A 20,124-nucleotide genomic window follows, 5' to 3' on the forward strand; every position below is an offset into this window, starting at 1 on the left:
CCTTGTGACGACGATCCAGGGTGCCTGGAATGCAAGTTGCAGATTTGAGGGATTTGATGGCTGTCCGGGTTGGTTTTAGTCTTCCGGCCGGGTGCGTGCAGCATCCAGCCCTGCTGTTCTGACGTCTGCCTACCTCATTACATTTCCACCCACACGGAGGTCGTCTCCGAGTGGGGAGGGGGATGGGAATAGGCTCGAGGGGGAAGCTGAGATTAGAATCATAGAGTCACGGAGCTGGAAGAGGCCACAGACGCCGTCCAGTGACCAACACTTGCTCCGGATCCCCAGCCCCAAACAGACTGGCCTCAACCAGAGCCAGGGCTTTTTCGGTCCTGGCCGCAGTCTGGTAGAAACGCTCTCCCGGGTGAGATCAGGGCCCTCCGGGACCGTCAACAGTTCCAGAGGACTTGCAAGACTATGATTCTATGATTCTTATCAGAGAGGAGCAGAAGGGAAGTCAGCCAAGATAACCATGCGTCCCACTACAAGAAGGGTTGCAAATGGCAGCTTCAGAGTCAGCGCTGTATTGACGCTGGCTTCCCCCCAGTTGCATCTTGCTTAGTTCTTGGTTTGAATTGTAGACCTGCCCGTCCCTTCTAACTGCTCAGGGCAGTTAGCAACATAAAAACCCATTTCTACATAGTTCGAACCGTTAAAAACCGTAAAATCTTAGGTGCTTGTTAGTGTAGGAAACTGTACATACTATCGTGCAACGTGCAAGTAAGAACCCTCATTAGAGTAGGCTCCTGCACCGTGTAAGCGTGGTGTAAGCGTGATGCAGTAGAAGGGTCCCTCTGTCCCAGGCCTAAGGGGAACATCCCGCTTTCTTTGCAGAATATAATAAATCCGTGGACCCTGTTTGTTTGGAGGCGAGGCCATGGCATTGCCATTTGTGCCCTGCTTGCGCCTCCACACCACAAATATTGAAAAGCATGGCGTTATCATTCAAAAGGTCACCCCCTCGGGTTGCCTTGCAGCCAGGGGTCCTGCCGCACGCCGATCTTTTACTTTATTCCAAAACTATCTAGGCCACCTCTGGAAAGAACCTGTTTGAAGTGGTTTAGAAGATGACAAGGCCTAGACCGAGGGTGGCCTGCAATTATGCTGGCAGGGGCTCATGGTAATTGTAGTCCGTAGAGATCTGCAGTTTGGTCACCTCTGGCCTAGGAAGAAGAAATAAAGTTGATGCTGAGAAATAGAATCGAGAGGCTGGCCTCCCCACTTCACCCCTAAATAATTTCCCTTAACTCACAGGACCCCTTAGTTCTGCGACCATCTAGTTCAGGGGTAGTCGAACTGCGGCCCTCCAGAAGTCCATGGACTCCATTTCCCATGAGCCCCTGCCAGCATTCGCTACCCCTGATCTAGTGCTTATAAAGAGGAGGCGTCCTGAACGTTGTGTACGTGGGATTGATTTTAATTTTAATTGTGATTTTTAAAACTTTATTTAACAGCTGTGGTATATTTTTTTTTAATTGAAAGCCACTCTGAGGCTTTAGGGAAGGGCAGGGTATAAAGGTAAAAATAAATGAAGTTGCCCACATTTCCCTGCCACACACCCCAGGAGTGACGTGTTGTCAAAATATATTGTGATCCTTCTGAGAAAGGAGAATGTGAGTTGAGGTTGAGGGAAATGGGCCTGCTAAACCTCTTCCATTTTATACTATTCCTGAGGGGAAGATTTGGATTGGGAGGAGATTACCCTCCCCCCCCAAAAAAAAATATTGTAAAAAAGGAGAATGAGGGCAAGGAACAGATGTGAATTTTTTTTACCAGAAATGCTACCCCAGCCCCCCCCCCCTAAAAAAAAGGTACAAAAAGGGGCAGTTTTTGTAGTTAGGAAAAATATTACTGATCAAAATTCAGCTGCAAATAGCTTTGACTCATGTCCCATATGAAAGGTGTAAAACTTGGTATACGTTTGGGGGATTAAGGAAAGTAAGAGATGCAAGATCGTCATCAATGTTTAACGGGCAAGGTGAATCCACAGAATGAATTTTTAAACGTGTCATTCTGTTATTGTAAATAAATGGAAGCATCAACATGTTTACAAGAAGCATCCCAATGAACTATTAAATAGTACGTTTGAAGAATGCATTTTTAAAAGGCATTTAGCTCCCTGGGTATTGTTTTGTACCTTTTCCACACTTTCAGATGCTAGAAATTGCAACTGTGGATTGTAAAAACATCTTTGGATTCCATTCAGTCTAAACCAGGGGTAGTCAAACTGTGGCCCTCCAGATGTCCATGGACTACAATTCCCATGAGTCCCCGCCAGCATTCGCTGGCAGGGACTCATGGGAATTGTAGTCCATGGACATCTGGAGGGCCGCAGTTTGACTACCCCTGGTCTAAACTGTTAAAGCTTGTATGTATCCTTCGTAAGAACGCCCCCTGTAATGATGCCACGGGTTGTCTCTCCCCACCCCAAGTGCGGACTTCTAATCCGGCATGCCAGGTTCGATTCTGCGCTCTCCCACATGCAACCAGCTCGGTGACCTTGGGCTCACCATGGCACTGATAAAGCTGTTCTGACCGAGCAGGAATATCAGGGGCACTCTCAGCCTCACCTCCCTCACAGGGTGTCTGTTGTGGGGAGAGGAAAGGGAAGGCGACTGTAAGCCGCTTTGAGCCTCCTTTGGATAGGAAAAAGCGGCATATAAGAACCAACTCTTCTTCTTCTTCTTCTTCTTCAAAAGTAGAAACTTCTCAGATATTTATTAATTTGGATATCTGTCTCTGAAAGGTGCTATTTTAGGCCGTTCCCACCATACATACAGAAATGCCCATAATTTCACCGTGATCCTGCTTGCATCGTTCTTCCATCCATGCAGGCTTTCTCAACCAGGGCTGCATGAAACTCTTAGCCACAAGGTGTAGATTCAGCACTATGTTTGGGGGCCGGGATGCTCTGTATTCTTGGTGCTGGGGGGTGGGTGCGGGGCAACAGCAGGAGGGCTTTTGGCGTTCTGGCCCTGCTGGAGGACCTCCTGATGGCCCCTGGGTTTTGGCCACAGCACGACGCAGATCATGGACTGGATGGGCCATTGGCTTGATCCACCATGGCTTCTCCTACATTCACTATTGGATGGAGAAACGCTACATTGAACAAGGCTTGTACTGATCTAAACTAATTGTCAACGAGTTTCTTTGTTTTTTGGCAAACGTGGTCCCACTAATAAGGGATCTTGATGGATCCTTTTGAGAGAGATGCCCATTTCCCCAAAAACCTAATTCAACCCGTTGTCGTCAGGGTCATGTTTTCTTGCCCTGGCCTCTTTGAGGCGGCCCTGATTGCCACCGGGTCTTTCAGGGGGGCTTCTTCAGTGTCATCACGAAACCATCCCGCTTGGATTTCAGCGCTTCGTTGTGACTGCTAATAAGCAAAACAGCCTTGTTCCTATTTTCCATCCACTTGGAGTGGTTTGGCTTAGGGGAGAAAGGCAAGTGAGCGGAGACGTGACACAGGGCTATAGGATTACTTGTGGTGTAGAGCAGGGGTAGTCAACCTGTGGCCCTCCACATGTCCATGGACTACAATTCCCATGAGCCCCCTGTCAGCGTTTGCTGGCAGGGGGCTCATGGGAATTGTAGTCCATGGACATCTGGAGGACCACAGGTTGACTACGCCTGGTGTAGAGAGAGGGGGCAGGGAGCTTCCCTCCATAATCCTCAAATGCGATCGCTGCCACAGAGTCATGGCGATGCCCTCTAACCCCCCCTCCCCAAGCTGGGCAGATTTCAAAACAACCACTTAGCAGGGAGGAGGGGGAAGTTCAGAGATTGCAGGACTGTAGCTCTTCCTACATTCATATGTTCTCATTGTCCGTTGATCTTCATGCACTTGCAGTCTTGCCTTCCTTTCCTTCCCATTCTCATGTGTGTCGGGGTTACGGTCTCTTCTCAATTGTCCCCGATTATAAGGGAAGGACTGGATCTCACACCTCACGTTCCCCCTGCCTCTTCTCTTTCACTGTGGCTGTGTTCATGTCCGCGTGCTTCCCCTGGGTTTGGCGGCGTGTGCATGTGCATGTCCAATTTTTGTCGTGGCAAGGCAACCGTTGATCCTGACGTCCTCGCGGTCGGCAGCTATGTGGGTGTCTCAGCCACTGAGTGTTTTTTTTTGTTTGTTTGTTTCTCCCGCCCTCTGGACCCCGCAGGCCGAGGAGCTCAACAGTCCCTTCGGCCAGATCAGCCTCAGCCGCCAGGGCTCCACGGAAGCGCCGGACCCTTCCTCCGCCATCCTCCCGCCCCCGCTCTTGCCCCAGCATCCTCAGCAGACGGGATTCATCATGGCCTCCGCCGGGCAGCCGATCACTGCCTCCAACTACTCTGCCTCGGGACACACGGCAACCGCCCAGCAGGTCCTGCAGCCCCAGAGCTATATGCAGCCCCCGCAGCAAGTAAGCTATAACAAGGGATGGCGGTGGTGGGCGGAGGGCGGGGCCTGAGCAGCTTCCATCGGCATGATTGAGGAACTATGAATGAGAGAACCGACGATGTAGGATCTGAGACGGAGAGAGCGAGAGTTGTGTAAGCCTTCGGCGGGGCTTGCTAGTTTGGAAGTTAGTGATCCTACCCCCCCCCCACATACAAACCACAATGGCCCAATTAGCAGAGATTGCCTTGTTCTACCCGCCCAAGAGCCTCTTGTGGCACAGCGTGGTAAGGCAGCAGACATGCAGTCTGAAGCTCTGCCCATGAGGCTGGGAGTTCGGCACAAGGTTGACTCAGCCTTCCATCCTTCTGAGGTGGGTAAAATGAGTACCCTGCTTGCTGGGGGGTAAACGGTAATGACTGGGGAAGGCACTGGCAAACCACCCCGTATTGAGTCGGCCATGAAAACGCTGGAGGGCAACACCCCAAGGGTCAGACATGACCCAGTGCTTGCACAGGGGATACCTTTACCTTTACCCACCCACACGGGCACAAGTGTTAGAACAAAGTTTGAGTCCAGCGGCTCCTTTAAGACCAGCAAAGCTTAATTCCGGGTATCAAATTTCACATTCAGGCACACTTCATCGGATCAGATGCCCTCAAGAGCGTAGACCCAGAATTAAACTTTGTCGGCCCTAAAGGTGTTGCTGGACTCAAGCATTGCTCTGTCGCTTCAGGCGAACACGGGGACCCTCCTGAATCTGGCCCGGGGGTTGTGCAATGTATGGGTAGGGGAGATGAGCCCTTCCAGAGCTTGCTTGTTGCGGACATGGGGTGCATGGGGGAAAGCGGGAATCATGTTGCCATGAGTTTAGAGCCCTCGACACATGGCATCTCCTCGGGTTGACCAGATGCATTGTGGGGAGGGGGAGCAGGCAAAGGTGCACCCTCCCGCCCACCTCAATGTCAACCAGTTTGGTGTAGTGGTTAGGAGTGCCGACTTCTAATCTGGCATGCCAGGTTCGATCCTGCGCTCCCCCACATGCAGCCAGCTGGGTGACCTTGGGCTCCCCATGGCACTGATAAAACTGCTCTGACCGAACAGTGATATCAGGGCTCTCTCAGCCTCACCCACCTCACAGGGTGTCTGTTGTGGGGAGAGGAAAGGTAAGACGACTGTAAGCCGATTTGAGCCTCCTTCGGGTAGAGAAAAGCGGCATATAAGAACCAACTCTCCTTCTCTTCTTTCTGCTCATGAGCACTGCATCCCTGCGTACGCTCATTAACTGTGATGGAGGACAAACATTTCCAGTCACAGAGTGGAAACGTGCATGCATTCACATTTCGACATATTTATTGACCTTTTGTAAGAGGAGCGGACAGACTGGCTTTCCAGATGTCCTTTAGCCCCTAGGGCCTCCTAGGGGCTCATGGGAATTGTAGTCCATGGACATCTGGAAAGCTGCAGTTTGCCCACCCCTGCTCTGTATGTTCCCCTGGACTACAATCCCGGAAACCGACCCCAAACAAAAAGCTTGTGGTTCCCGCTTAACCCTGAGAATCGCTAAAACATTTTCGTTGAGCTGTGTGCTAATTTACTGCATGCACCCCGCCTCTAAGTATGGGCGTTATTTCCATCCAGAGCCATAGCATCTGAGGAAGTTTGCGAGTGCGCGAAAGCTCATATACCTCGAATAAAAGTTGCAGTCAGAACAGCTTTATCAGTGCTGTGGCGAGCCCAAGGTCACCCAGCTGGCTGCATGTGGGGGAGTGCAGAATTGATCCCGGGTTGCCAGATTAGAAGTCTACACTCCTAACCACTACACCAAACTTCAAGGTGCCCTGGCCTCAAAAATCGTTCAGCATGCACATAGACACTTCCTCTCCGTACAGGCACCGTGCTTGTGAGCTGGTGATTGCACACAGGAGCAGGACAGCCTGCTCATGCCTCCCCCCCCCCACTCTCTAGGCACATTCAATCAGTCATATCCACAGGGCCGACACTGTGATCCATCTCCTGGAAACCAGCTCTCCGGTGACAGCCTGTCCCCTGCCGTTTGATGCCAGCTCCCTCCTGCTTACTGTTGTCTGCTCTCCTGCATCCTGTTCTCCATCTGATCTTTGCTGACTGTTCCCCTTGTCCCCCCCCCCCCCTACAGATTCAGGTTTCTTACTACCCTCCCGGGCAGTACCCCAGCTCCAGCCAGCAATACCGACCTCTCTCTCACCCGGTGGCCTATAGCCCGCAGCGCAGCCAGCAGCTGCCTCAGCAGTCCCAGCAGCCTGGTAAGTGAGCGGCATGCGCCAAAGCTTGCGGAGAGGAAGGGGGCCACGGCCTGGAGCCGTTGGTCCTTCTTGGTGCCCGCCAGAGCCCCTCTGCTTATAGAACTCGAACCGAGAGCACACGTAAAGAGTTCTTCGGGAAAGAGTTCTTCTTGCCAGCTCCCAGGGGAGGCTGACTAAAGCTGACATTGATTAATCCTGGAAGTTCCCTTTGGATTGAGGCAGAAAAGCAGATGGGTTCAGCCGTCAGTCTCAAAAAAGAAGATTCTTCCTCCCAGGCACGCTTCCCCCATTTCCGAGGAGGGGGGACCAGCATTTGGCTGGTGGTGGAGCGGACAGGAATCGGAGATTCTTTGGGCCGGAGCAGACCCAACATAAAGCACCCTCAGTCGTTAAAAGCAGCAGCGCCTCCTCCCCTTGGGACTGTGTCACCAAATGCAAACGGTCCCTCGAAGCTGTGTTAAAATTTAAAGCAGCGGGTTGGAGACAATTTCAGATGGGGAACTAGCCAGGGCTGGGGGATGGGAGAGCGAGTGCTTTGTCCCCCTGTCCAGATCCATATTGGGTCCTATTGGTTGTTTTCTGGAGCCCAAATAACTCTTTTGTTGAGTTGCGCTGATGGAACTCCAGCGTCGCCTGTCTTTCGTCCCCCTGGTCCCCCTTTTCCTTTTCCACAAAGCCCCGGTTGAGACAGCCTGGCCTAGCATTTCAGCTGGGAAAGGGGGCTGGCGGGGGGGGGGGGGCATCAGCATCCCTGGGGCGCCCAAGCGACTCTAACCTCCGGCCTCTCGTCACAAAGCAGGTTTGCAGCCCATCATGTCCAGCCAGCAGCAGACGTACCAAGGCATGATTGGAGTGCAGCAGCCCCAGGGCCAGAGCCTGCTCGGCAACCAGCGCGGCAGCATGGGTGGCCAGATGCAAAGCATGATGAGCGTGCAGCCCTCTCCGAGCCAGGGCCTCCTCAACAACCAACGCGGGAACATGGGGAGCCAGATGCAAGGCCTGGTGGTCCAGTACACTCCACTGCCTTCGTATCAAGTGAGTCGGCCGCACAAGGAAGGAGAGCGGCAGAAGGGTGCAGGCCCAGAAATGGCCATTCTGCTGTTCCGTAGTGCTCGGGTGCCTAGGAGTGAGCCCCACATGTACTCAGCTGTTTGGGTCCCTTTGGAAGACCTTCCGGGGCAGTGCAGTTTTAAGCACAACGCTGTGGTTCAGAGTGCCTCCCGCATTCGTAGTCGCAGGATAGAACGGCCTTCTTCAACTTTTTTACAGTTGGGAAACCCCCGAAACATTCTTCAGGCTTCGAGAAACCCCCAAAGTGGGGTGATAGTGCAGAATTTGGTTGGGAAGCAGAGCTGTGGACACGCCCACCTGGGGCCCCTCCCCTTCCCACCCCCTCCAGGCCCATCATTGGCCATTTTAAGATGGCGGGACAGGTCAACCTGACCATATATGGTCATATCACCTGATAAACATTTAACACATAATCCCAGGCCCTTCGGGAAACCCTTCCAAGCCCGCCAGGAAGTCCCAGGGTTTCACGAAACCATGGTTGAGAAAGCCTGACACAGCAAAACCAAATCAGGAGAGTGTGGCCGCAGTCCTCTGTCACCTTCTCTGGTTCTCTTCTACGATGTACAGCAAACCCCCAATCTCAGCCTTCAGTGGGCATTTTTAAACACTAGAATCCAGATGTCCAAAAGCTACGGATAACCAGCCGGGCTCTGACGTTGCAAGTAAACAGCGGCAAGCTGGCCTAGCAGTTTCAGCTCCCCAACTGAATTTCCAAAGTCTTGTCGAAGACAACTGGTCTCATTCTCTCCCCTCTACCCACCATAACCACCAAGTGCTAGTAGTAACTGCATGCTGGGTGCTGTGCAGAATAGAGAAATGTAAGAGGCCCGGTCCAGAGAGGCGTCCTCATTGCATGCCCATGTTTGTCTACAGAACGCTAGAAGATCTCCTCTCAAATTGGGGATTTCTTGTCCTCAGCGGTAAAGCCTAGGTTGTTTGCTTGCAGCTGAAATCCTTGGTTTTGTGGAAGGCTAAACATTGAGATGGGTTGCGTGGTCAAAATCGCAGATATTCTGACGCTGTCCGTGCCTTTTGTCCTCTTTCCCGTTCGCGATAGATTCATTGCTTGTTTTTTCTCGTTGAGCAGGTCCCCGTGGCTAACGAGTCTCAGGGCGTGGTCCAGCAGCCCTTTCAGCAGCCTGTGCTGGTCCCAGCCAACCAGTCCGTTCAAGGGGGACTGCAGGCGGGAGGGATGCCTGTCTACTACAGCGTCATCCCGCCCGCCCAGCAGAACGGCACCAGGTAAGACATCATCATCCCAGGTCCTGCTCCTTGTCTCTTCTTCGACTCAGGGCCTCTTTGTCTGTGGCCCCTTCCTTTCAGGACATATTTGCAATCTTCCTTTCCATGGTCCCTCTCAGAAACCGAGTGAAAACCTGCTTTGTGCCGTCAAGGAATGGACTTGCAATCTGTCCCTGTTCCTGCGGGTTCCTGAGAGGCTGGAAATTCCAACCCCCATCCCAAGTCTCCGCAATCGTGCTCCTTTCCCTCACTCCTGTGAGGCGTACCAAAGCCACCCTGGTAATAACTATTGCCATTAGGGCAGTGGTTCTCAACCTTCCTAATGCCGCGACCCTTCAATACAGTTCCTCATGTTGTGGTGACCCCCAACCATAAAATGATGCAAGGATTCTTTCACAGAAATTAAACTGAAGCTGACCCATAGCGTGATGATCCATTGTTCATGATTGCATCTAAATTGTTTTTTCCCGGGGGTTTCCCAGTTCAGCTCTGCCTCTTGTCCCACCATGCTGATCTCGCTCTTTTCCGCTGCTCCAGACAGACGAACTCTCTATCTCGATCTACCCCGCAAGGCTGTTGTGTGGATGGTGCCTCCCCTGGCCAAGCTGCTCACCCTGCCGCAACTGCTGTGAAAGGGTCATTTGACCCCCAAAGGGGTCCCGACCCCCAGGTTGAGAACCGCTGCAATAGGGGATCCACTAGCCACAAGCATAGATAAACCCCCCCAAATGCAATGCAATTCTTAAATCTTAGAAATGAATCTATTTAAAATTAAACAACAATCACTCGGTCCTTCATATTTATCCCCAAGAACCTGGAATCGCAAGAGATGGCCTTCCCGATTCCAGTCCTGCTCAGATGGGGGGATACAGTCTGGGCAAAGCGGGCCGATTCGGTGTGATTGTGCAGCCCTCGGCCTTAACCAAATCCCTGGCCTAAGAGTTCTGTTCCATAAGGGCCCAGGTCTCCCCGGGCAGCTCGTTCCACCATGCTGGAGACAGGACCAAAAAATTTGGTTGGAAAGCGGAAATGAAGCCGGCAAAAGGTGTTGCCAGGAGGAGGGAAAGAGGAAATCGGGTGGGGAAAGGAGATGAAGGAGAAAATCCAAGTGACCCACCCACCCTGCAAGCCGTTGCAGGTTCCCACTCGGTTCCTGCACGATCCGTAAGCCTCCCGACCAAAATCAGCTTGTGCAACCCACCAGGCCAAGGGGGACAAGAATGTCTGTGCGAATCGGGCCAAGAAACGCGTTCGTGTCCCCGCCATCTGCGGCAGTGAATAAGCCTGCCCTTAACTGAAAGATGATCTGAGCAGGCATCTCATTAATTAGCATTACACAGATGAGCAGTGCTGGCGATTAACCCAGTGCAAGTGGGCTGGGGAGCGTTTGCCTTTCGGGGCGGGGGTGGGGAGCACAGCCGCGGCCTCCTCCCGGCAGCTCCTGCCGCCTCACCCGAGTTCCCTTCTTCCCGTTGCAGCCCCTCGGTTAGCTTCTTGCAGGCTCCTGGGACGGAGCAGTTCCAGATGCCCCAGTCCCCTTCGCCGTGCAGCCCACCACAGATGCAGCAGCAGTATTCAGGTAAGGCGGGTTTCCCCGACGGCCGGTGGTCAGTAAGGTTGGGCAGATGTGATGGATTCTTCTTCTCATAGAGCCAGGGGTGGCCAAACAGTGGCTCTCCAGATGTCCGTGGACTACAATTCCCATGAGCCCCTGCCAGCTCAGCAGTATATAAATATAAAAATTAATTAATTACTATAATTAATAAATATTCCTTGGAGGCCACCCTTCCAAGTGCTAGCCAGGGCCCGTGAACGGGCGGGTGGCCGGGCAGTCTGTTTTGCAGCGCAGTGAGACACCGTGTTTGGGCTGCATGGGGAATTCTATTGTTCAAGGCCCCGCTAAGCTTCGGAGCCCCACGCCTGGACCAAATCCCCGCCTCTCCGGTTAAACTCCCTCAAAACCACGAGATTCGTGGTCGCTCACTTGTCACGAGGGACATTCCCAAGATTCTCTGCGGTCGCACTTCCTCTGCCGGACTTGATCTGCCTGCTTACCCGCCTGTCACCACGGAACTGAAGCATCCTCAGCTTATTTACATAGAAGAAGAAGAAGAAGAAGACGAAGAAGACGAAGACGAAGACGAAGAAGAAGAGTTGGTTCTTATATGCCGCTTTTCGAGGCTCAAAGCGGCTTACAATCACCTTCCCTTTCCTCCCCCCACAACAGACACCCTGTGAGGGAGGTGAGGCTGAGAGAGCCCTGATATTACTGAAGAAGAAGAGTTGGTTCTTATAAGCTGCTTTTCTCTACCCGAAGGGGTCTCAAAGAGGCTTACATTCGCCTTCCCTTTCCTCTCCCCACAACAGACACCCTGTGGGGTGGGTGAGGCTGAGAGAGCCCTGATATTCCTGCTCGGTCAGAACAGCTTTATCAGTGCCGTGGCGAGCCCAAGGTCACCCAGCTGGCCGCATGTGGGGGAGTGCAGAATCTTACCCACCTTGCCAGATTAGAAGTCCGCTGATCTAGCACTCCTAACCACGACACCAAACTGGCTCTCATATGACTCAGTGCCATGCTGGAACCTACGGAATTCCACACACTGCGTAGCCTGAGGATTCATCCGGTATCTTGTGTGTCCACAAACGCACCCACCCACCCACCCCAACGCTGCCGAAAACCTTGGGAAGTCGTGTGTCACGACGGCATTCATTCAGCCAAAGACGCATGAAGCGTCTCATCAGATAAGAGAGCAAAAGGCATGTTCAGAGATTCATTCCAACGTTTCTTTCGAAGCCCTGAAGGTTGTGGGGGAGAGAAAGGATTTCTGGAGAGGGAAGTAGACAAACTCCTTCGTTCACACCAGAAGAGGAATGACAACGTCAAGCAGCCGAGGGCGTTTGTGCTTCTGTGTTTGTCGTCTGCCCTGAGCCCATCTGCGTGGGTAGGGAAGAGAGTGAAATAGATTTCAAGCTTTCATTTACGTAGCAAAAGGACAGTTCAGGCTGCTTTAGCCTTTCTGGTTTTGTCTTAGGGCAAGGGTAGTCAAACTGCAGCCCTCCAGATGTCCATGGACTACAATTCCCAGGAGCCCTTGCCAGCATTCGCCAGCGAATGCTGGCAAGGGCTCCTGGGAATTGTAGTCCATGGACATCTGGAGGGCCGCAGTTTGACTACCCCTGTCTTAGGGTGTGTGTGTGTGTGTATGTGTGAAGCAAGCATAAAGATTGAAAAGAGAGAGCAAAGAATGAAGCTACACAGGGGCAAGCAAGTGGTGAGATTCAGTGGTGGTGGGGAAATGGAACTGCCCTGTTAGCCTCACACCCCTTCTCTTATCGAACTAAGCAGGAGAGGTCAACAGTCAACGAGTCGCAAGCGGCCCTCTCATGCTCCCTATAGAAACGGAGTGAGGAATTAAACATCCAGGGGGTTTTTGTTCCCTTGGCAGCAGCCTGTGCCGCCATACAGAAATGCCACTCCTGCTCCAAGCGCTGTAGGATGATGGGATTAAAGGCAAAGGCAAGTTCTAGCTTTGGTGATCTCTGCTCATGACTTTCCTGGTCTCGGTTGACCTGTTCATACCCACATCTCAGCTTCTGTATAAAAGGCAAGTGGCAGCCTCACTACGCCTTGGGGCTGTGCAGGAACAAGCAACGCAGTGCGTACACATTGACCCTCAACTCCATTTTTGGTATTTGAAATGGGATTGGCCTTTGGGGGAGGGTGGTTAAGAGCCGTGGCCTCTGAACTGGAGATACAGGTTTGATTCCCCACTCCCCTACATGCAGCCAGCAGGGCAACCTTGTGCCTGGTACAGTTTTCTTAGAGCTCACAGAGCAGTTCTCTCAGAGCTCTCCCAGGCCCACCTACCTCGTAGGGCATCTGTGTGGGGAGAGGAAAGGGTTTGTATTTTGCACTTCATAGACTGACTGAAATGCATGGCGCACGTGTTGTCTGTTGGAACCTATGACTGTTGTTAGCTTCATCAGGGCTGCTTTTAAACAGGTGCAGGACAGGGCCGGCTTCTCATTGTAACAGGCTGATCAATACTTTGCAGCCTGGATCTCTGGCACCACCTCCTGGCCATGCTAGCGTCCTACATGAGGGTTTCGGGTCCCCTCTCAAGCTTCATGGCAAAGCTTTACGAAAAATTTACGCTGTGCCAGTTTGCGTCACCGTGCTGGGATGGAATTTTATGTCTAGCGATCCCCAGGCAACAAGAAAGAGAGGAGGCATCCCCCTGCCCTGCAGCTTGCCGGAGTAGATTGCGGAATAGTTCCGTCAGCTACTGAGCTGTTGCGGAAGGTCGGTGAATGTGGGCAGAGGGGTTTTTCCTCTGGGAATGAGCCAGTAACCCCCGCTGCCTTTTCCTCTTTGAGATTTGAAGTCAAGGATCACAGCTAAGCCAGAGCTGGGGAGGGGCTCATAACCATATATCAAAATGTGGAATTCTCCGGCAGAGGATGTAGTGACAGCCACAGGAATGAACAGCTTTAAAAGAGGAATAGATGGATTCGTGGCAAGTAAGTCTATCAGTGGCTGCCAGCCCTGGTGACGGAGGGGAACCTCCGTGTTCAGAGGCAATAAACCTCTGAATCCGAGTACCAGGAGGCAATATCAGTGGATTGGTCTCTGCCGGTGTAGTGGTTAGGAGTGCGAACTTCTAATCTGGCAAGCTGAGTTCGATTCTGCACTCCCCCACATGCAGCCACGGTGCTGATAAAACTGTTCTGACCAAGAAGAGATATCAGGGCTCTCTCAGCCTCACCCACCTCACAGGGTGTCTGTTGTGGGGAGAGGAAAGGGAAGGCGACTCTAAGCAGCGGCTGGGCAGAGACTTCTCCTGGATGCTTTGGGCTGATCCTGCATTGAGCAGAGGGTGGGACTAGATGGCCTGTATGGCCCCTCTGATTCTGTTATTCTGTACCTCCCTCCACCCGGTAGGCCAAGGCCGAAGCCATGGTCGTTGGTTTCCCATCAAGCCAGCAAATGGCCTTGAAGGCAGCAAATGGCCTGGGTTGAATTGGAACCACGATATTTGGGGAGAAAGGGATCCAGCCTTCCCTTAGCACCACCTTTCCAACCTCCTGAGGAAGCTGACAAGTACTCATGGCTAACATGTACATTTCCCCAATGGGCAAATGGCGATTCCTAGCAGGGGTTCCAGTTGGGCAAATGGCGTGGAAGGAGGGGGACGAAGCCCCTTCCCTCCCACCGTGCTTGCTGGCATTGAGGGTCAGTTGGCCCTTTTTTCACTGCCGCTGTCCAAGGGTGGGAAATCAGGGCTACTTCTTAAGCCCCCACAGAGTTATGTTCTTTGCATGGCACGAGTCTGTTGGCGTTGCTGTGAAGCGGAAACCGTTGTAGTGGTTTGTCACTTTGATGTGACAGATGAACACAAGCAACACAGGTTTGTAGGTTTCTTAACCTTTTATGTACAGAATATTTACATGTTATCCAGCAGAGTGCTGTGCGCACAATGGCATTTCAGAGAGACAGAGACAGCTTCCCCATCACTCCTTATATACACAACCTATGTACATGCAACCTTCTCTAGTATTGCATCAGCTTTCTATCCAGCCAATAGAAGCATTTGTGCTGTGTCATTCCTGTCCACCTGACACTTCTCACATGATCAGTACCTGTCAGTTAGATCAGTTTGATCAACTTCACGCTGTTAGCTGTTACTTGGTACATTATACCAACAGAGTCCTCCTGCAAGGAGGAACCTGATGTAGAGCCAGGGGGTCACTCAGGTGTCTTACCTGCTCATTACGGATGGAGATTCAAATGGAGTGCTATCCGAGGCTTGGCTCAGATGTCTTCTAAGGAAATAATGAAATATGTGTGGGTTTGGGTCAAAATGGTGTGTACTTCCTCAGCTTTACATCCCAGGACCAAAAAAAACAAAACAAAAAGCAGGAGAGATCTATGAATGGTAGGGGGAGGTGCTGTCAAGTCACAGCTGACCTATGGAGATCCTGTACAGCAGGGGTAGTCAACCTGTGGTCCTCCAGAAGTCCATGACTACAATTCCCATGAGCCCCTGCCAGCAAATGCTGGCAGGGGCTCATGGGAATTGTAGTCCATGGACATCGGAAGGACCACAGGTTGACTACCCCTGCTGTACAGTGTTCAAGGCCAGAGATGAACAGAGACGCTTTGCCATTGCCTGACTCTCCCTCGTGACCCTAGAATTCCTCAACAGACTCCCATCCAAATGCTAGTCAGGATGAACCTTACTTAGCTTCCGGGATCAGGCTAGCTTGGGCTATCCAGGGCAGGGTGGATCTGTGAATGACCGGCCTCCAATCTCCTAATTTACCAGGAAGGCCCAATATGCACTTGAAATGTCCTATTAAGACAATGAGGAATTCAGTTGTGCCGTCCTCCTGCAGTCCTCCTTGTCATCCTCCCATATCTGTATATATATATATTTTAAAGTAAAACACGGAACAAGGTCCTAGATTATTCTAGACGGACGGCTTTTTATTTTGGGAAATGGTAATGGGCGACCTTGCGATTCGTGAGTTCTGACGTGGTTTCAGTTCATCATTCTTCCCTACCTGTAAACCATCTCGGGTGTTAGGAAAGAAACGTGGCATATAAATCTCACAAAATAAAAAACACTACATTGAATGATGGAGAAGGTGTGTGCTGTCGGAGTCCTTACAAAACAATAGCTCCGGGCGACTTGTATGAGCAAGCAGAAGCCACATGCTTCAGGGAAAGCCCCCCAGATCCCTCCAGAACTTAAGGTCACCGAACTGTCAGAAAATAACCTTCCATAAGCTCAGGCTTGCCCGGTCTCTCATCCACCCTCTGAAGCTCAACAGATGGGCACTACATCTCCCCACGAGGAAGCCTGAGGTTGCTACACACAGGCAGGCTGTGGCAAAACACCTCTGAACATCACGAGTCTTGAAAACCCCATGAGATCACCATAACTGAGCTTCCTCTTGATGGCATCTTCTACCACCAGACTGCCTTGAAGATGGGCAAAAGCTAAAATAATTCATTGACCTCTGTGACCTTCACTGCCGCACCCCCCCCCCCCCCCGCCCATACCAGAATCCCTGGCCACTCAAACCTGGAAGAAATTCACCTTCACAGAATCATAGAGTTGGAAGGGGCCATACAGGCCATCTAGTCCAACCCCCTGCTCAACGCAGGATCAGCCCTAAGCATCCTAAAGCATCCAAGAAAAGTGCGTATCCAACCTTTGCTTGAAGACTGCCAGTGAGGGGGAGCTCACCACCTCCTTAGGCAGCCTATTCTTTCTGGCTCCAAAGTGGTGATTGGCATTTACCTGGGCATGCAAGAAAGGGCCACAAAAGCCAAGCACCAACAAAATCCCTTCTGCCTCCCACTCACAATCTCCCTAGGTTTACAGACTCAGCATTTCTGTGAGATGGCTCTCTAGCCTCTGCCTAAAAACATCCACAGAAAAAGAACCCACCACCCTCAGAGGAAGGTTCCGCTGAGGAACTGCTCTGTCAGGAACGTCTTCCGGATGTTTAGCCGAAAATTGCTTGGAATTAATTTCAAACTATTGATTCTGGTCCGACCTTCTGGGGCACAGATAACTCATAATCAAGCCTTGCTCCCATAGCTTCCGTTATGAGGTCCTAGAGCCAGATTGAGGAGGAGGTAACTGATATGAGGCTCACCCTCCTACAGTGATCCTTTCCTGGTTTCTTCCCTAGGGGTGTCTCCGACAGGGCCGGGCGTTGTGGTGATGCAGCTCAATGTCCCGAATGGCCCCCAGCCCCCCCAGAATCCTTCCATGGTGCAGTGGAACCACTGCAAGTACTACAGTTTGGACCAGCGAGGGCAGAAGCCAGGCGACATCTACAACCCCGACACCAGCGCTCAGGTAGGCAAAGGGCAGGAGGGGGTTGGAATCCGCTTGTTCCACCAGTTGGCCCAGCCGATAACCTCTTCCTTCCTTCGTCCCTTCCCTCCCGCAGGCCGGCAGCACACAGCTGAGCAGCCCCATCACCTCCCCCACGCAGTCCCCAACCCCGTCGCCTGTCACCAGCCTGAACAGCGTCTGCACGGGTCTCAGCCCTCTCCCAGTGCTCACGCAGTTCCCCCGGCCCGTGGGTCCAGCACAAGGTAAGCGGGGCGGGGGGACTCAAAGGATGCTTATTACCGCAGAGCTTATATTGTCGGGAGTTGTGAATTTGTTGATGTTCCCTTGTTGTACGGTACAGTTATTTTAACTTTTAACGTGATCCCCTAAGAGAGATCACAAGAGCCACCGTGGCGTCATGGTTAAGGGTGGTAGCCCCTGATCCGGAGAACCGGGTTGGATTTCCCAATCGTCGTAAACACACAGCCAGCTGGGTGATCTTGGGCCAGTCACGGTCCTGTGAGAATCTATCCTCACAGGGTGATTGCAAGCCACTTTTGAGACACTTGAGGCCTGCTGCGTGACCTTGGGCCAGTCACAGTTTTCTCAGAGCTCTCTCCAATCCACCTCCCTCACAAGGTGTCTGTTGTGGGGAGAGGGAAGGGAAGGCAATTGTAAGCCCCCTTGTGACTCCTTTGGGTAGTAAAATGCGGGGTCCAAAAAACTAGATCTTCTTCTTAAGGTAAAAGCCTTGGCGTGGTGTGATCGCTGATTGCGTGGCTGTGGCCTAGCAGGGCCTGGGCCAGGCCTCGCTTACATTCCCATAATGCTCTGTTCTCTTTTCAAATGGGGCACTAGCTCTTCCCCAAGCACATGGGCTCCCAGGTGGGGGCCTTTGGGGCTCTCCCAAGAAGGAACTTCTTGCCCAGCATCACTGTGGCTTTCAAGGTGTGTTATGGGTAGCCGCACCTTTCCCGTTTCTGCCAATGCCCCTGCTGAGTGTGATTTCCACCCTGGCTCTTTAAGGAGCAGACGCTCTCCATTACTAACAAGGGCTGCTCCTTTCCCAGCCCGTGGAGACTTGGAGTAGAGCCTGAACCAAGAGCTGCTCTTTTCACCCAGACCGTTCCACATGGTATCTTTGCTTTGGGAAACACACGATTCCTCTGGAGCCCAACCAGGAGCATCAGTAGCTTATAGCTTCTGCCATTAAACTAATAGGAATCCAGTCCCTTTATTTAAATAGTTGGAGGGGGGTGGGCATCCACCCTATGTCTGGGAAAGCCAGTTTCTCATTAGCCCAGAAAGGGGAGGGTGGATGAAGATGCTTTCTCCCCCCCATTGTGAATCCTGTCCCCAGAAGGCACCATTGCTGGGTACCTCCCACCTCTTCACCTCCCTCCTGTGGTTCTCTTTCTCTCCAGGTGATGGGCGCTATTCTTTGCTGGGTCAGCCGCTGCAGTACAGCCTCTCCATCTGTCCCCCACCTCTGCTGCACAACCAGTCTAGCTATACGGCACACCAGGTGAGAGTAGGCATGGGGCCGGGGGCATGTTGACGGTGGGCTTCAAGCACTCCTGTGCCCCCAAAAGTCAGATTAGGGATGCAAGAGCAGGGAAAAGTCACAAAGTGCCTTCCGAAGAATGTACAGAGGGCGGAGGTGTGTTTTTGCTGCTGAGGGGTACAGTAATACGTCCTGTAACACTATGGCCGTGGTCCCAGAAACACAGTCCTGCATGAATGGGTATTATTATTGTTGTTGTTGTTGTCGTTGTCTTCGTCTTCACCATTGTTATTTATTATTTGTTATTTGTTATTTATCATTTGTCGTCATTTGTCGTTTGTCGTTTGTCGTTTGTCGTTTGTCGTTTATCATTTATTATTTATTTATTGTTTATTGTTTATTATTTATTATTTATTATTTATTATTTATTATTTATTATTTATTATTTATTATTTATTATTTATTATTTATTATTTATTATTTATTATTTATTATTTATTATTTATTATTTATTATTTAACCCACGCTGCCCAGCTGGCTGAGGGCGGGTAGCCACAAAAAATATACAAAATAATGAAATAGACTTGACATAGTCAAAAGAGTTAATATCTATGTGCATTTGAACTTTCATCTGAACGGCCATACATAAAACTTAGCTTGAGTTAATATATGGGTATACGATTATTAAAATTATAATATTAAAAGCCACCTCTTAAAAAACTTGACGGGCGGGAGGGCTCATTTACACTGGGCGGAGTGATGTCTTGCGGGTGGGATTCTCAGGCAGGGCGGCCAGCGTTGTCTCGGTGTTAATTTCTGGGCCTTGCCCGTAGGCCCGGCGGAACAGCTCTGTCTGGAGGGCCCTGATCTCACCGGGGACAGTGTTCCACCAGGGCGGGGCCAGGATCGAGGCCAGTTTTACTTCTTGCAGGCCAAGGACCCTCAAGAAGAAAAACTGGCTTACAAGAAGGATTGACAACCTGGTTCCAACAGGGACCTGTTCAGTTTTCACCACATGAGGTGGCAGCGGGAGGAAAGGGGAATCCACAGCAACCAAGAAATCTGCTCCTGAGGGAGCTTCTGCCATTTCCTCAGTCAGCCCCACAGCTCCCATTTTCTCCTCAGCCAGGCGAGTGTCTTACAGACCTCGGAGGTCGTTTGAAGCTGGTGGGCCTGCCCGCAGCAGTGCCGCATTGCTCTCAGCCTGGCCCTATGTGGCTCTGGCTCAGCTGGCCATGCCGTGGAGTTGTTGTGCACTCTCCCTTCCCCATAATTTATCTTTCAAAAATTATATCCTGGAATGTCAGAAAAAAAGAGTGCTATAGAGTCACAGCTTTATAGGAGGTATTGCTGTACCTGCTTCCAGAGCCCTTTGAGAGTCTCTCTCTTTCTCTCTCTGACTCACATTCAGTTATCTGTGGTGCTCTTACGGCGACCATTTTCACCAGTCGGGTGTTCTCAGAATTCCAAACTTCACCACAGGCTCTGCAAGATTAGTTCAGCGGTGGAATAGGCTGCCTAAGGAGGTGGTGAGCTCCCCCTCACTGGCAGTCTTCAAGCAAAGGTTGGATGCACACTTTTCTTGGATGCTTTAGGATGCTCTGGGCTGATCCTGCATTGAGCAGGGGGTTGGACTACATGGCCTGTATGGCCCCTTCCAACTCTATGATTCTATGATTCTAAGATTCCCCAGTCACTTCCTTATTTCAAAAGCCTGACTGACTTTCCGACTGAAGGTGGATTAACTCACCGATTTCCCTTCTGGGAATTCCACTGAGCTCTGTTTCTCGT

General features: G+C 51.5%; 1 protein-coding gene across 11 annotated transcripts in view; it reads left to right on the forward strand.

Annotated features, from left to right (window-relative positions):
* Nucleotides 1–20,124, forward strand: part of R3HDM2 (R3H domain containing 2) — a 180,360-nt gene that overhangs the window by 153,413 nt on the left and 6,823 nt on the right. For 6 of the 11 annotated variants that reach the window (XM_077329199.1, XM_077329203.1, XM_077329205.1 and 3 more), the window contains 8 exons: nucleotides 4,161–4,403; nucleotides 6,537–6,663; nucleotides 7,460–7,698; nucleotides 8,822–8,976; nucleotides 10,455–10,555; nucleotides 16,681–16,850; nucleotides 16,945–17,092; nucleotides 18,254–18,354. In XM_077329199.1, coding sequence (XP_077185314.1) covers nucleotides 4,161–4,403; nucleotides 6,537–6,663; nucleotides 7,460–7,698; nucleotides 8,822–8,976; nucleotides 10,455–10,555; nucleotides 16,681–16,850; nucleotides 16,945–17,092; nucleotides 18,254–18,354 — 1,284 coding nt within the window. The remainder of the gene's footprint in view (nucleotides 1–4,160; nucleotides 4,404–6,536; nucleotides 6,664–7,459; nucleotides 7,699–8,821; nucleotides 8,977–10,454; nucleotides 10,556–16,680; nucleotides 16,851–16,944; nucleotides 17,093–18,253; nucleotides 18,355–20,124) is intronic. The other 5 variants (XM_077329202.1, XM_077329204.1, XM_077329206.1 and 2 more) reach the window with 2 other exon arrangements.

The sequence above is a fragment of the Paroedura picta genome, chromosome 3 (genome assembly GCF_049243985.1).
Source record: "Paroedura picta isolate Pp20150507F chromosome 3, Ppicta_v3.0, whole genome shotgun sequence".
In the NCBI taxonomy this organism is placed as follows: Eukaryota; Metazoa; Chordata; class Lepidosauria; order Squamata; family Gekkonidae; genus Paroedura; species Paroedura picta.